This window comes from Scylla paramamosain, chromosome 37, assembly GCF_035594125.1.
Source record: "Scylla paramamosain isolate STU-SP2022 chromosome 37, ASM3559412v1, whole genome shotgun sequence".
Classification (NCBI taxonomy): Eukaryota; Metazoa; Arthropoda; class Malacostraca; order Decapoda; family Portunidae; genus Scylla; species Scylla paramamosain.
In genome coordinates, this window is record NC_087187.1 from 3355358 (window position 1) to 3371010 (window position 15653).

The following is a 15653-nucleotide window of genomic DNA, read 5'->3' on the forward strand; positions in this document are numbered from 1 at the left end:
AGTGAAGGTTTAGGGGGTGGAGGAGTGAAGGGGTGTGCAGGTGAGCTTCAGTCACAGGTGTGAGTGTATTGGCTTTCACACACACATTTTGCATCAGTCAGATTTGGCAATGCAGTAGAAATGAAAAGACATCATTAACATTTTCCATTACTGAGAACTGCACAATTTTGGTGATGTAGCAAGAATGAACAGACATCATTATTGAAAACTGTACAAATTTGGTGATGCAGCAGAACATAAGAAAATAATGAAAACTTCAAGAAACCATGAGGCCTACACGTGACAGTCCCTATAATGAAAAAGACACCATTAACACACATTAACACGCCTTCCATTATTGAGAACTACAAATTTGAGGACATAACAAAATTCCCGTTATCATAAACTTTCTTTACTGAGGTTATCTCTTAGTCATCCTTTACCATGTACAAAAAATATGGTGGCAGTTTCCCTCCAACACAAATAATGATAATGATAATGCATAATACTTTCATTAAGGTTTGCAAAATTAAGAAGACCAACAGCAGCATTACTTAAACTAAATACACCAGCTTTTTTTCTCTCTCTTCCTTTTCTACTACATAATTAACTTTTTAGAAATGTCAAATTGAATCATCTTTTTTCTTAGTCTTTTGTACCTTACCCAGCCCAATTTGATGCATAAAGACACATACACATACACACACCTGCACTCTTATTTACCTCAAACACCCATACCTGTGCATTGATTGAACATTACCTGTGTATGGGAGGGAGAGATGGTGGTGGTGAGGGGAAAGATGGGAGGGAGGGAGAGGAGGGTGATGGGATGGTTATGAAAGAAAGGGAAATGGAAGGAATGGGATTAGTATGGTGTGTAGAAATTCATTGACTGGATGTGAGAGTGAATGTGTGTGTGTGTGAGAGTGGAAGATGTGTGTGTTGCATGGTAGTAGTTGTAGTAGTAGTAGCAGCAGTAGTAGTAGTAGCAGTAGTAGTAGTAGTAGTAATAGTAGTAGTAGTAATGGTAATACATCCTTAAATTATATAAAAAAAAACCTGCTATTTTGTTGCTGACCTACATATTATTATCACCATTATCATTATTATTATCATCACTATTATCATCATTACTGTTATTATCATTCTTAACAGCAGTTTTGTTCCTTTTATCAATATACAGCAGTTTCCATCCCTTCGCCCTGCCAAGCACCTGGCTGGCACCCACATCCAAGCCTCGTGACTCCTTGTACTGCTATGGTCATTACTGATAAAAAGATAATTTGCTTGGAGGCACAAAGAAGAAGAGAGATTATTTATGTCTTTACACTACAAAACTGTTTAAGAGAGTAGCTTGAAAAATCTGCCTTACAAAGTTATGTGGTTATAGGAAAAATTTTTGTTCTTTCATCCTTGATTAACACTCAGGGCATTATAAGAAGGATAATTTCCATAGACACAGAAGAAAAGAGGTTATTTTGTTGTTTGTATACAGCAGAACTATTTAAAAGACTAGCAGAAAAGATATGCCTTAAAAGTTACAGGTGGTTATAGAGAAATTTTTTGTCCTTTCATCCTTGATCATAAAAAAGATAATTTACATGAAGATGCAGAAGAAAAAGAGATTTTTTTGTCTTTTCATTACACAGCTATTGATAAGACTAACACAAAAAATATATTCTTTAAAAGTTGTAAGTGGTTATGGGGAAAAGAAGAAATGACAATTATTTTTGTTCTTTCTACACTACAAAAATGTTGAAGAGATTAGCACAGAAAGAATGTGCCTAAAAAATTGTAAGTGCCTATGGGGAAAATTTTGACCAGCAGTGAATGGGTGAAGGTGTGGGCAGGCATGTGGCAGGTGTGGGCAGGTGCTCCCTTACACACCTGGTCCCTGCTAGCACTCAGGTGTGTGTGCTTTTGATTTTGAGCCTTAGATTCCCCTGCTACAGAGGTCTTTTTATTGATTGATTTTAGATGTTTATTATTAGTAGTAGTATTTTATTTAAGCACAACAAGCCTATTTTGATTCCTTTGTTATCAGTATTTTTTTTTCTATTAGTTTTTATATTTGTATGTTGTATGTTTATTTGTATATATAGGTACATATCTTTATTTATCTTCATTATACGTGTCTATCTGTTTATTCATTAATTTATTTGCATGATTATTTTAATTTATCAATAAGAGATCTACATGGAAATTGTTACCTCAGGATTATTATTATTATTATTATTATTATTATTATTATTATTATTATTATTATTATTATTATTATTATCATCATTACCATCATTACGTTTATTCTGATCAATGTTATTACTACCACTATCTATACCACCACCATTATTACCATCACACATTAATGATTTCTCCACAACATGCACAGCTACAGAATTAGTGGTAGCTTATCCTTGGCCATTATTTATTCCTATTTATTTATGAATGGAAGAATGATTGAATATAAGCTGATTAAGTATGAGCTGCATGTTAATCCATCCACTGATTAAGCCTCCCTGTTATTCCCCCTTATATTGGTGCCAAGTCTGTGTATTACGTGTAGTAGTAGCCTGCGCACTTCTGTTATGCTTTAAGACACCCTAGACACTCCTATATCACCCCAGCACCTTTGCAAACCTCTGTGAAGTGTGCTATGGTGTTCCATCAGCCTCCCAGTACCCTTGAAGTTCTATCATGGTGCTTGTTTGGCCCTGTGTCACCTGTTTTGTGTTAGGATACCTGTATAATCTTTTATTCTCTCTATCTGTCCACACAAACCACATTTTTTGTACTGCTTTAAATGTTACTAAAAGACAACCATTACAGTGAAAGGGTTAAGTTACCTACTAGGATATCTGCATAAACTGTGGTATCTGTCTAAATATACTAGTGTACCCATGTAAACTAAGGTACCTGTTTTTTTATATCAGGGTGCCTGTTTAAGTATACTAGGGTACCTGTGTAGGCCATGTACCTGTAATTGAGCTACATAGGATGCATTTTCACACCTGTAGCACCTGTCATGTTAGGTAGTGCCTCATGCAGCATCCTTGGCACCTTGTAAGCTCCCAGTGTCGCCGCTGTACATATTGAGGGCAAGGAAGCACTGGGCTGGAGCAATATCAATGGAATAAAGCCTATTTTTATTATATCTTGCTATTTTTTTAATCTTTTGTGTTTTGTCTGGTTTTGTTTGGCATTCTATATATATATATATATATATATATATATATATATATATATATATATATATATATATATATATATATATATATATATATATATATATATATATATTTATTTATTTATTTATTTATTTATTTATTTATTTTATCTTATTTTATTTTATTTTTTTTATTTTTTTTTATTTTTTTTGAGGGAGTTTTATTTTATTTGTTCATTTTTTTATGTCTTGTATTTTTTCTAGTTTTGTGTTTTATTTATTTATCTTATTTGTGTGCATTGTTTGTTTATTTTTTTCTTTTTTCCATGTCAGTTTTTTCTCTTTTTTCACATAAAATGTTTCTATTTTTTTTTTTTTTTCTATGTGCCCTTCTATGTAGAATGCTCTCTTATTTATTTTCTTTTTGAGATTTGTATGAATGCTTCTGTTTGTATGATTGTTCACTTGTTTGTTCGTTTCTGCACGGGGTGTTGAGGGGTGCAGCTGTGTCTTGTGCCAGACATGAGCCAGACATGCTTGTGACTCGTGTGGTACTTGTTCCCTTAGCATCAAAATTAAGTAGACAGGAAAACAACAACAAATATTTCAAGGTTCAATTTGTATATTTATTGATTCTTACTGTTATTTTTATTTGTTCTTTTAGGTGGGTACTTTTGTAGCTTTATCTGTTTATATCCAATGTGAAAACTTATATCAAACATTTATCGAGACAATTTACTGACAAATAAATCACTACTTTCCTCTCCCATCACCACAAAAGTTGCCTGTAATGTTGGTTAGTTAGTGACACAAGACTCAGATGCTCAGACGTGCCCTCTCAACACCAGCCAGTAGAGTAGGGAATGCTGGTAGTTGTGAAGTTATGCATACAAATGTTTGTCAAGATCCAATTGTTTTGCTGACTTGCCTTTGTGTGTGTGTGTGTGTGTGTGTGTGTGTGTGTGTGTTGGAGGAAAGAAGGGAGGGTAAAAGGGAGGAATAGGAGGAATCGTGAGGGAAAAATATATTGGGTATTATGTTTTATGAAGAGTTTAAATAAACAGAGGCCATTGAAAGAGATAGCAGTGTGTGTGTGTGCGTGTGTGTGTGTCTGTATGCACGTGTATGTGTGTGTGGTCATCTATATTAAATTAAGGTGGAGAAAAACCAAAGAGAAAAGAAAAAGAGGAAAGAAAAAAATAGTTTAAGTTCATGATAGAGGAGGAGAAGGAGGAGGAGGAGGAGTGGAAGAGTGTGGCGGGTCTCCTCCACCGTCACCACCCATATAGCTTGGCTCCGTTGAAGGTAAGTGGAGAATTTTCTTTGTCCTGCCACCATCGCACTTTTCCAGGAGCATAATGAAGCCACGTGTTCTCTCCTCCCTCGCATCCCGTCCGCTATTCTCACCAATCATCCACGTACTGGCTCACCCCTCCTGCTCATTACTTTCTGTTATTTTCACCATTAATATTGCCACACTCTTATTTTATGTACATTGTTGCTTCTTGGTCATTTACTTTTGTGTTATTCTCGCTGTCGGTATTGCCTTACTATTATTTTTTATTGTTATTATTATTATTCTATGTTCGCATGCTCGGTTTTATGTTAAGAGATTCAATGACAAGTTACGTGCGTGTTTGGGAGCGCGTCAGCCGAGATGCAGTTTCTTTTCCCCTGTTTTTTTTCTTTACTTTCTTTATTTATTTATCACCTGGAGAGTCAAGGCTAATCACCTGTCATCCACTTGTGTTATGGCCATCATTTATTGCTGGAGTGTCCTATCAGATGGTATAGTTCCAGTCACTTTCTCTCACAGCTGCCTATATAGAATGCCTCACTTTCAAAACTTGAGGTGCATACATCAAGTGGTCACATCTCATTCCAGGCTTGATCCCACAGCTGCCACCAATGTTGTGTCTTGCATTTTGAGGGAGCAGCTGTGGATGTGAACAGGCAGGATTGGAAGTCGAGTAACACACTTCACTTCCTTCCACTGTGCTTTGTTTCCCTGTAATCTAAAGTCCTCTGGTGATCTTGAAACATGACAACTGATTCTTGGCTGATCAGAGGACTTGGGACCGAGAGGAAAGGTTGAGACACAGTGGAAGTGAGTGCAGGTGATGTGACTTATGACCCCCCCTGTACATTTCAGTCATAAGTGATTACTGAGGTCCAGGTGGTTGTTGAAAGTTGATCTGCCTCGACTAACCTTACCATTACATTTTTATTATTATTTTTATTGATCTTTTTTATTTGTTAATTATTTATTTTCTTAACAGTTCTTATTCAACATATGTACATAACTCAGACAGCACTTCAAATTGCTGAACATTATTATTATTATTATTATTATTTTTATTATTATTATTATTATTGTTATAATCATTATTATTATTATTATTATTATTATTATTATTATTATTATTATTATTGTTGTTATTATTATTATTATTATCATTATTATTGTGATTACTGAGGTGAGCCACTGTCATGTGAATACTGTGACTGGTGCATGATGATTCACTGTCGCCTTGCATGACCAGTATTTATTGATACTTTATATATATATATATATATATATATATATATATATATATATATATATATATATATATATATATATATATATATATATATATATATATATATTATACTTGACCACATACTATATATATTCTTTTGATCATGGTTATATTATATTATCATTGTATTATATATGTATTTATTCAGATATTGCTATCATTATTGCTATTATTGTTATTATTATTATTATTACTATTATTATTATAATTATTATTATTATTATTATTATTATTATTATTATTATTATTACTACTACCATTGCTGTCATCATCATTGACTAGTTTCTCTTTGATAACTCTGCTAAGGTAGTCACTATTGCTATTAGAGTAATCTCTTGTCTTCCTATTGACTTGCATTTAGCTATAGAGTAACGTTACAAAGAATTATTGAAGTATATTAGTAATTTTTCATTATGAGACAAGTATTCATTGTAATTATATATATACCATTATATTTATGTATATATTCTAGATATTTGTAATTCACTGTAGCAACTTAAATAAGACTAACTGATAAGACTCAATAATTTAATGATCATGAGTTGAGTTAATTAATCTAGCTGTTGTTGAAGAGTTTAATTAACAAGTTCACTTTGTTGGAGTTAAGTTGTTTTGTGTTGTGCTGAGAGGCCGGTGAAAGGTTTAGGCCAGCTGGGACAGATGGACCCACCCACCTGTACTAACTAATGTACCACCTTTGTACCCCCCTCACCTCCCGCTCTACAGAAGAAGATAATGATCATGGTGTGTGTGTCGGTTCTCTGTGTTGTCCTGAGTATCAGCGGCGCCAAATACCTCAAACTATTCTAAATCTTCTACTGCTTCGTTGTAACCTAATTATGTAAAACTCTACAACCCTTTCTGCTGGTAACAAACACCCAGTGAGTATGCCTCTCGGCCTCCGCAGGGAATGCCCAACTACTGACTGGTTTGCAAAGATTCCCTGCAGTGTCCAGATCCATAGCATGAGAGTTTTCTCATTCCTCTATTTTCTCTCTTTCTCTTTTTATCTCTATTTCCACGTTCCTCGGATGCCAATTGAATGCTGGTCCTGTAGATTTTAAAAGGAGTATAGATTTTTGGAGTACAATATTGAGCTACTTTAGACCTTTTTGCCCACTACACTGTAGGCTTAGACCACGGCGGTGCCCGGCCGTGCACGCCACGTCGTGCCACTCCGGCCTGAGCACCCAACCAACCAGCCAGGCACACTGCGCCTCTGCTGTGGCGGTGTGCTCATCTCTGCCACACCCTGCTTCACTATGGCATTGGGGGGTTGAGGTGCCTGAAGCAGTCACCCTCTAGCCCCTCCATCTACCCGAGGGTGAAGCATGGCTGTGGCAGCGAGACAAGCACACCACTTCCCATGGCGCTGCTCCCCCAGGCGGCGCCCAGCTCCCTGCCCCTGAGGGAGGCACGCTTGTGCTTGGCGGCCACAGTACCGTGAGGACCAGCCTGCGGGCGGTGCCTCACGCCGCCCCAGAGGGCACCCGCGGGGCTCTACACCCCCTTCCTCACCCCCTCCCCTCCCCTCCCTTGCCCTGCCCCGCTGCCAAGTCAATCCATCACGCCCTCCTAAGACAGGATGAAGCGTTTCTTGACTCACTCCAGCAGCCTCCTCCTCCTTATCCTCCCCAAGCCTCTTCCTGTGGCTCACGTCCCCTGCGGGGGGTGGCGCGGAGCACAGCCCCTCTCCGCCGCCCCCTGCACCCTGCCCCTCACGGCATGAACATCGCTTCACACCCTAGTTCACCTGCCCCCCTCTGCCCCTCCTTTGGAGAAGGCATCCCCCTCTGGTGCGCGGCTGTCGGGTGTGAGGGACCAGCAGGGGCACTGCCCCCCACCTGCCCCCTCCCCCGCCCGGCGCCAGGGGTCCACTCTGCCGCATGGGGTCCATTGTCCCAGTCTAAGGTAGCGACTTAGATTCTCTACTCCGCTTCACTCAGGCCTCACTGGAAGAGCGTCACTTTTTAAAAATATTTTTTTTAACGGGAATCCGGAGCCTGATTGTTTTGAACTTACTTTTTCCTTATTTATCTATGATTTTAATGAACGCTTTGCCTGTGCAACCCTTGCAGAAGAAGATCATGATCATGGTGTGTGTGGCAGTGTTATGCGTGGTACTGGCATCCACCATAGGCGGTTACTTCACTTTCTAGTCTGCCAACGCCACTGTGAGTACCGTCCCTAGGCCTCTCGCCCCCCTCCGCCCCCCCTGGACCAGCCAACAACACGCCCCTACATGACACAGTGCTACACACCACACGCAATCAATTATCCACGCAACACACCCATGCCATGCCACACCGACTGCACACAACACCTCCACTGCACCACAGCTAAGCACTACTGCAACAGTTCTACTTGCACATCACACTCCCAACACAACAAACCCACAGCAACACAGCAACACACTGGGGCTCAGGTGGAGTGCACAGGGGTGTGTTCTGGTCCAGGGGTGGCGGTGTGTGTGTTCTTAACATGTACGTAGTGTTGCGAGGCTGTGTTCCTGATTCCCACACACCCAGACCCCCTCCCTTGATGTACGTGTGTGTATATGTGTACATGTCTGTGTTGAGCCTCCAGCAATGCCCTGGTACACATCCTTCACTTCTCAAAAAAAAAATATGAATAAAATAAAGAATAAGTCAAATGACCACAGCAAAGAGTTCCAATGGTGCTTTTAGAGTTATGAGAAAGCGCTGCCTCACCCACTTAGAAACTCCCGTGAATCACATCGAACTGGCAATAAGAAAGTTAGCCACTCAAGTAACTATCCTGTGTTTTCAGTCACCATTATAGTCATCCATAAAAGACTCGTTTTCTTTATTACCATAATTTAGTTAATGTGACTCATTCAAAATTAAATTTACGTACCTTTTATTTTTGTAAGGTGTTTAATTTTTATTTCTTCTATTCTTGGCATTTTTAGCTTATGAGCAACCCGCAGTGACGGTCGAGTAAGTGAAACGCGCATCTCAGAACCCGTAGAGTTTTTCCTAACGAGTCGCTGATAATTCACATACTTCGTCTTTTTCCGGTCACATTCTTTGCTGCGCTTAAGGTAATTGCCTTGCTCATTGTACCTGCGGCATTTTGTGTGTGTCTGAGAGAGAGAGATTGAGAGAGAGAGAGAGAGAGAGAGAGAGAGAGAGAGAGAGAGAGACTCACTTGAAAACTGATTTTTTGTTTACTCACGGCAGAAGCGGCGCCAGAAGATACGAGAGGCCTCACCACCATCACCATCACCATCACCATCACCACTCTCACATTGCCGTTAAATTGTCCCTCTAGTATACATCCCTTCACTAGCATTGCAAAACTTGCCTTATCTACACACTCTGGCGCCGCCACTGCCGTTAACACTGTATCGTGTCTGTTTGGTGTTTTCTCGACCGCTGTCACTGTTTCTCCCGCCTCGCCCGCTCTGCTTAACCTCACTCGCTGACAAAACTTTGTAATCCATTGGTGGTTTGTAAATATGACTTCTATCATCCATCCTTGTGATTTTATGATTATTGGAGTTATCAGTGGATTTTGGTGGGCGGTAGAAAGCAGTGGTTGTGGTATCATAAAGCTGAATGTTTCTTGTGTGTGTAAGGAAAGATGGTGCAGTGGTCAGTGTGTTCACCTCATCATGGAGAGAAGTTCTGGGTTCGAATCCCCGCCTGGTGGAAACTATATGCTCATGTCTCGTTTTCTGTCTTGAGCTAACTTAACCCCCGCAACTTATTAGGGGACGACTTAGCCCTGTAGTGGAGCCATGGAGGGTGATAAGTCTGCTAGTGTGTATGTGTGTATGTAAGAGTGTATGACCCAGGGAAAGAGAGAGAGAGAGTGTGTGTGTGGGATAAGCTGGGGAGGAGCAGTCTCACAGATGCTGTCCACCTCTCCCATAGTCCAAGGTGAGTTTCTTGCTACATTATCTTGTTCTGCTCTTATCCGTTCCCAGTTCGTGTCCCGCACCGAGGAAGGAGGCAGAGAGAACCAAAATTTTGAACCTCGCTATGAACACCTGAGTCTCTGAACTAATTATCTTGTAGTTACTTGTGATTTATTTCCTGGAGGTGTTTTAATTGGTTCTAACTTCACTTTTTTTTTTTTCTCTGCCTCCCACTCGCCCCTTGTTAATATAGTGTTAATAAGTACGCTATTTATTATTATTTTAGGGGGAAAGAGGTACTGACCAGTGTTGTGGTATTGATTAAGTACGAGTATTTTTTTGTCATTGTTTCAGTACTGTTGTCATTGATGTTATTCATGTTGTTGTTGTTGTTGTTGTTGTTGTCGTTGTTAGTGTTTCATTCTCTGGATATTTAAACACGAAAATAAGAAAGGAAAAAAATAATGGATATATTATTCTGTGATATTTCATTGCATAAATTTGTATTGTGAAAGGTGATTTATTTTGTGTATATCTTTATGTCTGTCTGTCTGTCTGTCTGTCCGTCTACTTGTGAGTCACTACTACTACTACTACGACTAATACTACTAAAACTTTTACTAATGCTTCAGGTAAATGTACTCTCTCTCTCTCTCTCTCTCTCTCTCTCTCTCTCTCTCTCTCTCTCTCTCTCTCTCTCTCTCTCTCTCTCTCTCTCTCTCTCTCTCTCTCTCTCTCTCTCAATGAGCCGTAACTAACACTCTCACCCTTTACAGGTATATGCTAGTGCTCAGAATGCTTCGTCTCTCTCTCCTTGTCCCTCCCTCCCCTCCTTCTCCGCAAAGCCCGAAGTACCGGCCTTGTATATAGTGCATAGCGGCAGCCTGATTGCTACCACCGGACCTGGCGAGTCAGGCTTGGCACCGCCCGAAGAGAAGAGAAGTGCAGCGTGCGAGGACAGAAATGCTGCATATGTTTTAGTCCTCTCATTCAAAACACCTAAAAAATATGGGGGTAAAAATATAGTTATTCTGACCAATTGTATGTTTACGTAACGATTTGAAATTTTGTCCTTGTGGGAAAGATTCTTGTCATTTAAATGCAAGATCTGTTATTTCATCAAGTCATGTCTGTCTTTGTCTGTCTGTCTGTCTGGTCTGGGCCACTCCTGCGTGTGTCTGTTTGTATGAGGGTACTCCTTGTTTGCTCAGTCGAGGTGGATGTTACAAAATGTTCCGTTATCAGCCTTGTGTTGTGTTTCGGAAGGTGTGTCGCAGTGTTACCCAAGTACTGTCTCTCGTCGTGGTTTTTTTCTTTCGTTGTTACGAGAGAGAGAGAGAGAAAGAGAGAGAGAGATTTAGAGATATGTAACTTATTCATTTACGTAGTACTGATGAGTTTCATTTGTTTCTCGAGGTGGGTGATGAAGACAAGACAAAGGAATGCTTGTGTATTTCAAAAGATGTAACTTGACTCCTAGCTTTTCGTGGTACCTGAGTTCCCGCGCTTCGAGAGAGGCGCCAGAGTGAGATTAGTAGAGGTGCGTTACTTTGTGCGTCATACCGAGGGTCCAGGCTCCAGGGGGCTGTGTCGTGTGTGAGTGTGGGAAGCCTGGACGGTAGGCTTGACTCTTCTGTTCCGAGTAAAAGTTGTTTACTGATCCTTTGATGGAGTGCGTCCGGACCTGAACATGTTAATCTGATTGTTGAGTTGACTCCCTGGCGGCGCGGGTGGCGGCGTCCATGTTCTTGTGCCCCACCCCCCGCCAGGACTAAATTGTTGAAGGTGTGTCGCGAGGCCCGGGGCGGCGTGCTGGGCTAAGGCGGACTGGCCGGTGCTGAGTGCTGAGTCCCCCTCCAGACCCTCCCCGCCGCCAGCCCGGCACTTATATGCCAAGTATAAGTGTTCCCGTAACGCTGCTGCTGCTACTGCTGCTACTGCCGTGGTGTGGGTGGCGGAGAGTGAGCAGAAGTGTTCCAGTTGTGTGACTCTGAAGTGAGCAGCGCCGCCTCAGTATTCCCCGGCGGCCGCCCTCCCTCCGGTTGTCGGGCGGGCTGGCGGGGCGGGGTGGTGCTGGCGGGGGCGGCGGCCAGCTCGGTTCCGGCTCCAAACATTCGTAGACTCTGTAGTAGATGTTGACAGACCACCAGTTCTACTCCTGTTTTTACATTGTAGAGCGTATTGTATAAAATGTACTTAGGGTGTGTGCGAGACAGTGCTGTCCTCTCATTGTTTGCCGCGGGCGAGTGTCCTTGTTGCCGGGGGGGCGGTGAGGGGCGGGGCGCTGTGCCCCGGCCCCCGCCGCCGACCCAACTGTCACTTGTTGGAAATTATTGAAATCTGTGTTCTGAAATTTGTTTTGCATTGTACATGCATGAAATGTTCATCAGTATTTAGGACGACCGTAGTGAAGGTCATAGTGGACAACCCGCCGCCGACGCGGCGGACGTGGCTGCTGCCGCTGGGTGGGACGGAACCCGCGGGCCCCGGCGGGGCGGATGGCGGGAGAGAGGGCCTGGCCCGTGCCGCGCGTGGCGGGGCCGTTGTCTGGGGCATCTGGTGTGGCAGACAGGCCCGGGCACGGACAGCCTCCACCACGGCGTCCTGCGGCACAGCCTCTCCCGCCCCGACCTAACTAACGCCCCGGCCAGCGGCGGCAGCGGCGGCCGGATGCGGCGCGGCGCGGCGCGGCGACGGCCGCAACTCAGTCTGGTTGTGAGTCTGTGTCACAGTCTTTACATAGTTGTTACAATGTCTTAAAGATGCAAAAAAGTTTTCTCCATGGTAGCATGATCTAATTAGTTAGAGCAATAATACTTTAACATTCATCAATCAATGCATATCCTAGCCTAACTTGTGAACTGATGTAATGTCCACCGAAATACTTTACATTTGATATTATATTCAACTCTTAACATCTTTTTAGTGGGTCAGAGGAGGTTCGATGACAGCGTAGCGACGTCTTGTATATTCTTCACCAGAATTTCTCTGGCCATTACATCGCCCCAGCCTGTGGGCGGACCCTCTCTGTGGGCGGCCAGGCGGCAGCGCCCGCACACTGCCAACGCGAGGAGAGGGAGCGACGGCCACACTCCCTCCCTCTCCCTCACCCTCACTCTCGCACACACTCCAACACCAGCAGGTCGTACTTACTGAGTCACCAAGTACCGCGCGGGAGCCTCACTCGCGGGCATGAGGCGGTGAAGAATTAATACAACGTTTTTATGCATTGATACCGTGTCTTGAGCTGTTAGTGCAGAGGCCTCGAGGTCGATTACCGATCAGACTATGCATTTATTGTGTTTATCCAGTGTTAAGCTCCCTCGTGTCGGTTCCACAGTTTTGTAGCGTAGTTGTAGGGTGACAGAGCAGCCTGGCGGCGGTGCTCCTGGGCGGGCACGCTCGCTCCAAGCTCGTCTCGTCCAAGATAACAAATCAAACGGGTGGAAGAATCCAGTGGAGAGCGATGGTGCTGCTTGAAGGGTGGATGCCGAGACGCAGGATGCCGGAGATGCTGTGGTGGTGTGGACTGAGGAGGCACGATGTGAGGCAGCAGCCTGGACGGTGTTCTGTCTCCAGGCAACACGCAGGGTGGAGCTGATCGCCGCAGGGATGGATGGATGGATGGGTGGGTGGCAGTTTTGGTGTGTGAGGCGCCTGGTTCCGCGTGTGTGTTCCGGTCAAGGTGTGGCCTCAGTGAGGAGCAGGACGTGCCCGCCTCAGGGGCACCGTCCTAGGATGGGCTGCGGCTGCTGAGAGAAGCTAGAATATTCTTTTTTTAATCCTTTCCTGTGGGCACATTTTGATATCCAGATAGTAGTGTGTTTGTACCTTGAGTTAGGAGCAGTAGTTGAAGTTTTAGCCATATATATTATATATATAACAGAAGTATGGACATTTTTTTTTAATAATCACTAACATTTATCAGAGGTACGATTAACCCTTGTTGTTGAATGATCTCCTGTCATTATCTAAGAAAATGAGGGATAGCAAGGGAGTCCCCATCCCCCTTCACGACCCCTTCCGTGAGAAAAGGGTTAAGAGAGGTGGAGTAAATATATTTGTAGCCGTAGCTCTGTTTAACCGTATTGTTACCGCAGTTATACAATTAGTAGTGCGTTCGTATATTGCGAGTATGTAGTGATGGCGGCGTGGCGATCCTGCCGCGCCCTCCAGCGGGTGAAAGTTACAAAGGGGTACATGGCTCTTCTTCCTCCCTCCCTGTCACCTGTCACCCTTGCCTCCCTTCTCCCCTTCCGTTGTGGTGATAATACAATGTCTGCCTCTCTCTCTCTCTCTCTCTCTCTCTCTCTCTCTCTCTCTCTCTCTCTCTCTCTCTCTCTCTCTCTCTCTCTCTCTCTCTCTCTCTCTCTCTTGCTATCCTTCATTCATGTTGTCATCTGCTAATGTACGTGCGTGTGCGTGTGCGTGTGCGCGTGTCCGTCACTCCCAATTTTACAGCCCGTTCCAACCACTGCTCGGGGTCCCTTCCCTCCTCCCACTCTCCCTCACCCCCTCTCCTCCCCGCCCGCCAGCCCCGCCCCGCCCCTACCCATGGTGTGGGAGACTGTGTATCTCTTGTTGTTGTTGTTGTTGTCGTCAGCGACTGTGAGACTCAGATGAAAGTTCTAAAAAAAGGCGGGGATGGTCCACTGATAGCTTGTAGCAGTTTCTCTCTCTCTCTCTCTCTCTCTCTCTCTCTCTCTCTCTCTCTCTCTCTCTCTCTCTCTCTCTCTCTCTCTCTCTCTCTCTCTCTCTCTCTCAAGAGCACAAAGACCTCATTTCCCTCCCTGTCTCTGCTAAAGCGTAATAAATCTCCACTCCCTCTCGAGTCAGCTAGCGAGGAGTGACCGCCAGTGCTGCCCTCTCTTGAGCGTCACCAGAACCACTGACTGACTGGCTTGACCTCACCCATCTTACTCATGCTTAGTGAATACAAGCCTTTTTTAGTAGAATGTGACGAACGTGTACAAACGGGAGAATGTGTAACAAGCATAACAAAATATTTAAAGCACATTTTTTGATAAAACTCACTAGTCCTTTCCTTCCCTTTTTTTTTTTCCTGTCTTTCTTTCCTTTTCTTTAACCACCATCTTTCTCTTCCTTCTCCCTTGTTTCATTGTTTTAATACACTTCATTTACTCTTTATAACTTTCGTATATGCAACTGCTCCCTTACCCTCTGGCTCTCCCGTCTCCCCCTCCTCTCCCTTCTCCCCTTCCCCACCCCCAGCATTAGTATGGATCAAGGAGTGTTCTATCGATCTTCTTTGCGATTCAACTCTTTAACGTGTACATTCTAAGCTTACAAGTTACGAAGTGAATATAGAAGATAAGCAATGTCCTGTGTTTCATTCCTGACCTGTGTGTGTGTAGGTGTGTGTGTTTATGTGGTCACCCATCCAAGTACTAACCGAACCCACCGTCCCTTAACCTCACTGATCGAACGAGAGGCGATGTCTTGCATATGTTGTGCCTTTGTGGGTGTTTGTGGTAAAGGAGTTCTTACCAGTACTGAAGGCTGCTGTACGACTAAAAGATAAATACTGATATAAGTATTAACATACGTACGTACACCACACACCAATAAACTAGCAGATAAATTGAGAGTGGTAGATTAAAGAACATACTAAAACTGAAGACTGCTATACGACTAAAAAAAAATAAACATTGATATAAGTAAAAACACACCATACGTAGACCACACATACAAATACACTAATAGATAATTTGACAGTAAAGACATGCCAGTTTATGAAAAGGTAGTAAAATAATAAATTAATAGATCAATAAATAAACAGGGAAGGTGAAGAACTGAGAAGAAACAAGGAATTTTGTCAGAACAGCCTGCAGTGGACGAGAAGCCAGCAGACATGGAAGGAAGGACGTTAGAAGAGGAATGACTAAGCTAGGTACTGAAATATAGACGTTCCTACCTATTATCTGCCACATGGGGACATATATATAGATTGATGAGACGAAAGCATCAACAATGAGGTGTATGGAACTACAACAACGAGAGAGAGAGAGAGAGAGAGAGAGAGGGG

General features: G+C 42.9%; 1 protein-coding gene across 5 annotated transcripts in view; it reads left to right on the forward strand.

Annotated features, from left to right (window-relative positions):
• LOC135091371 (syntaxin-1A-like) overlaps positions 1-14372 on the forward strand; it is an 83681-nt gene extending 69309 nt beyond the window's left edge. For 2 of the 5 annotated variants that reach the window (XM_063988965.1, XM_063988964.1), the window contains exons 9-10: positions 7803-7898; positions 10384-14372. In XM_063988965.1, coding sequence (XP_063845035.1) covers positions 7803-7883 — 81 coding nt within the window. In that variant the 3' untranslated portion in view covers positions 7884-7898; positions 10384-14372. Of the gene's footprint in view, positions 1-1162; positions 3129-6450; positions 6606-7802; positions 7899-10383 lie in introns of those variants that run through there. The other 3 variants (XM_063988967.1, XM_063988968.1, XR_010262481.1) reach the window with 2 other exon arrangements.
• Positions 14373-15653: the final 1281 nt, after the last annotated feature.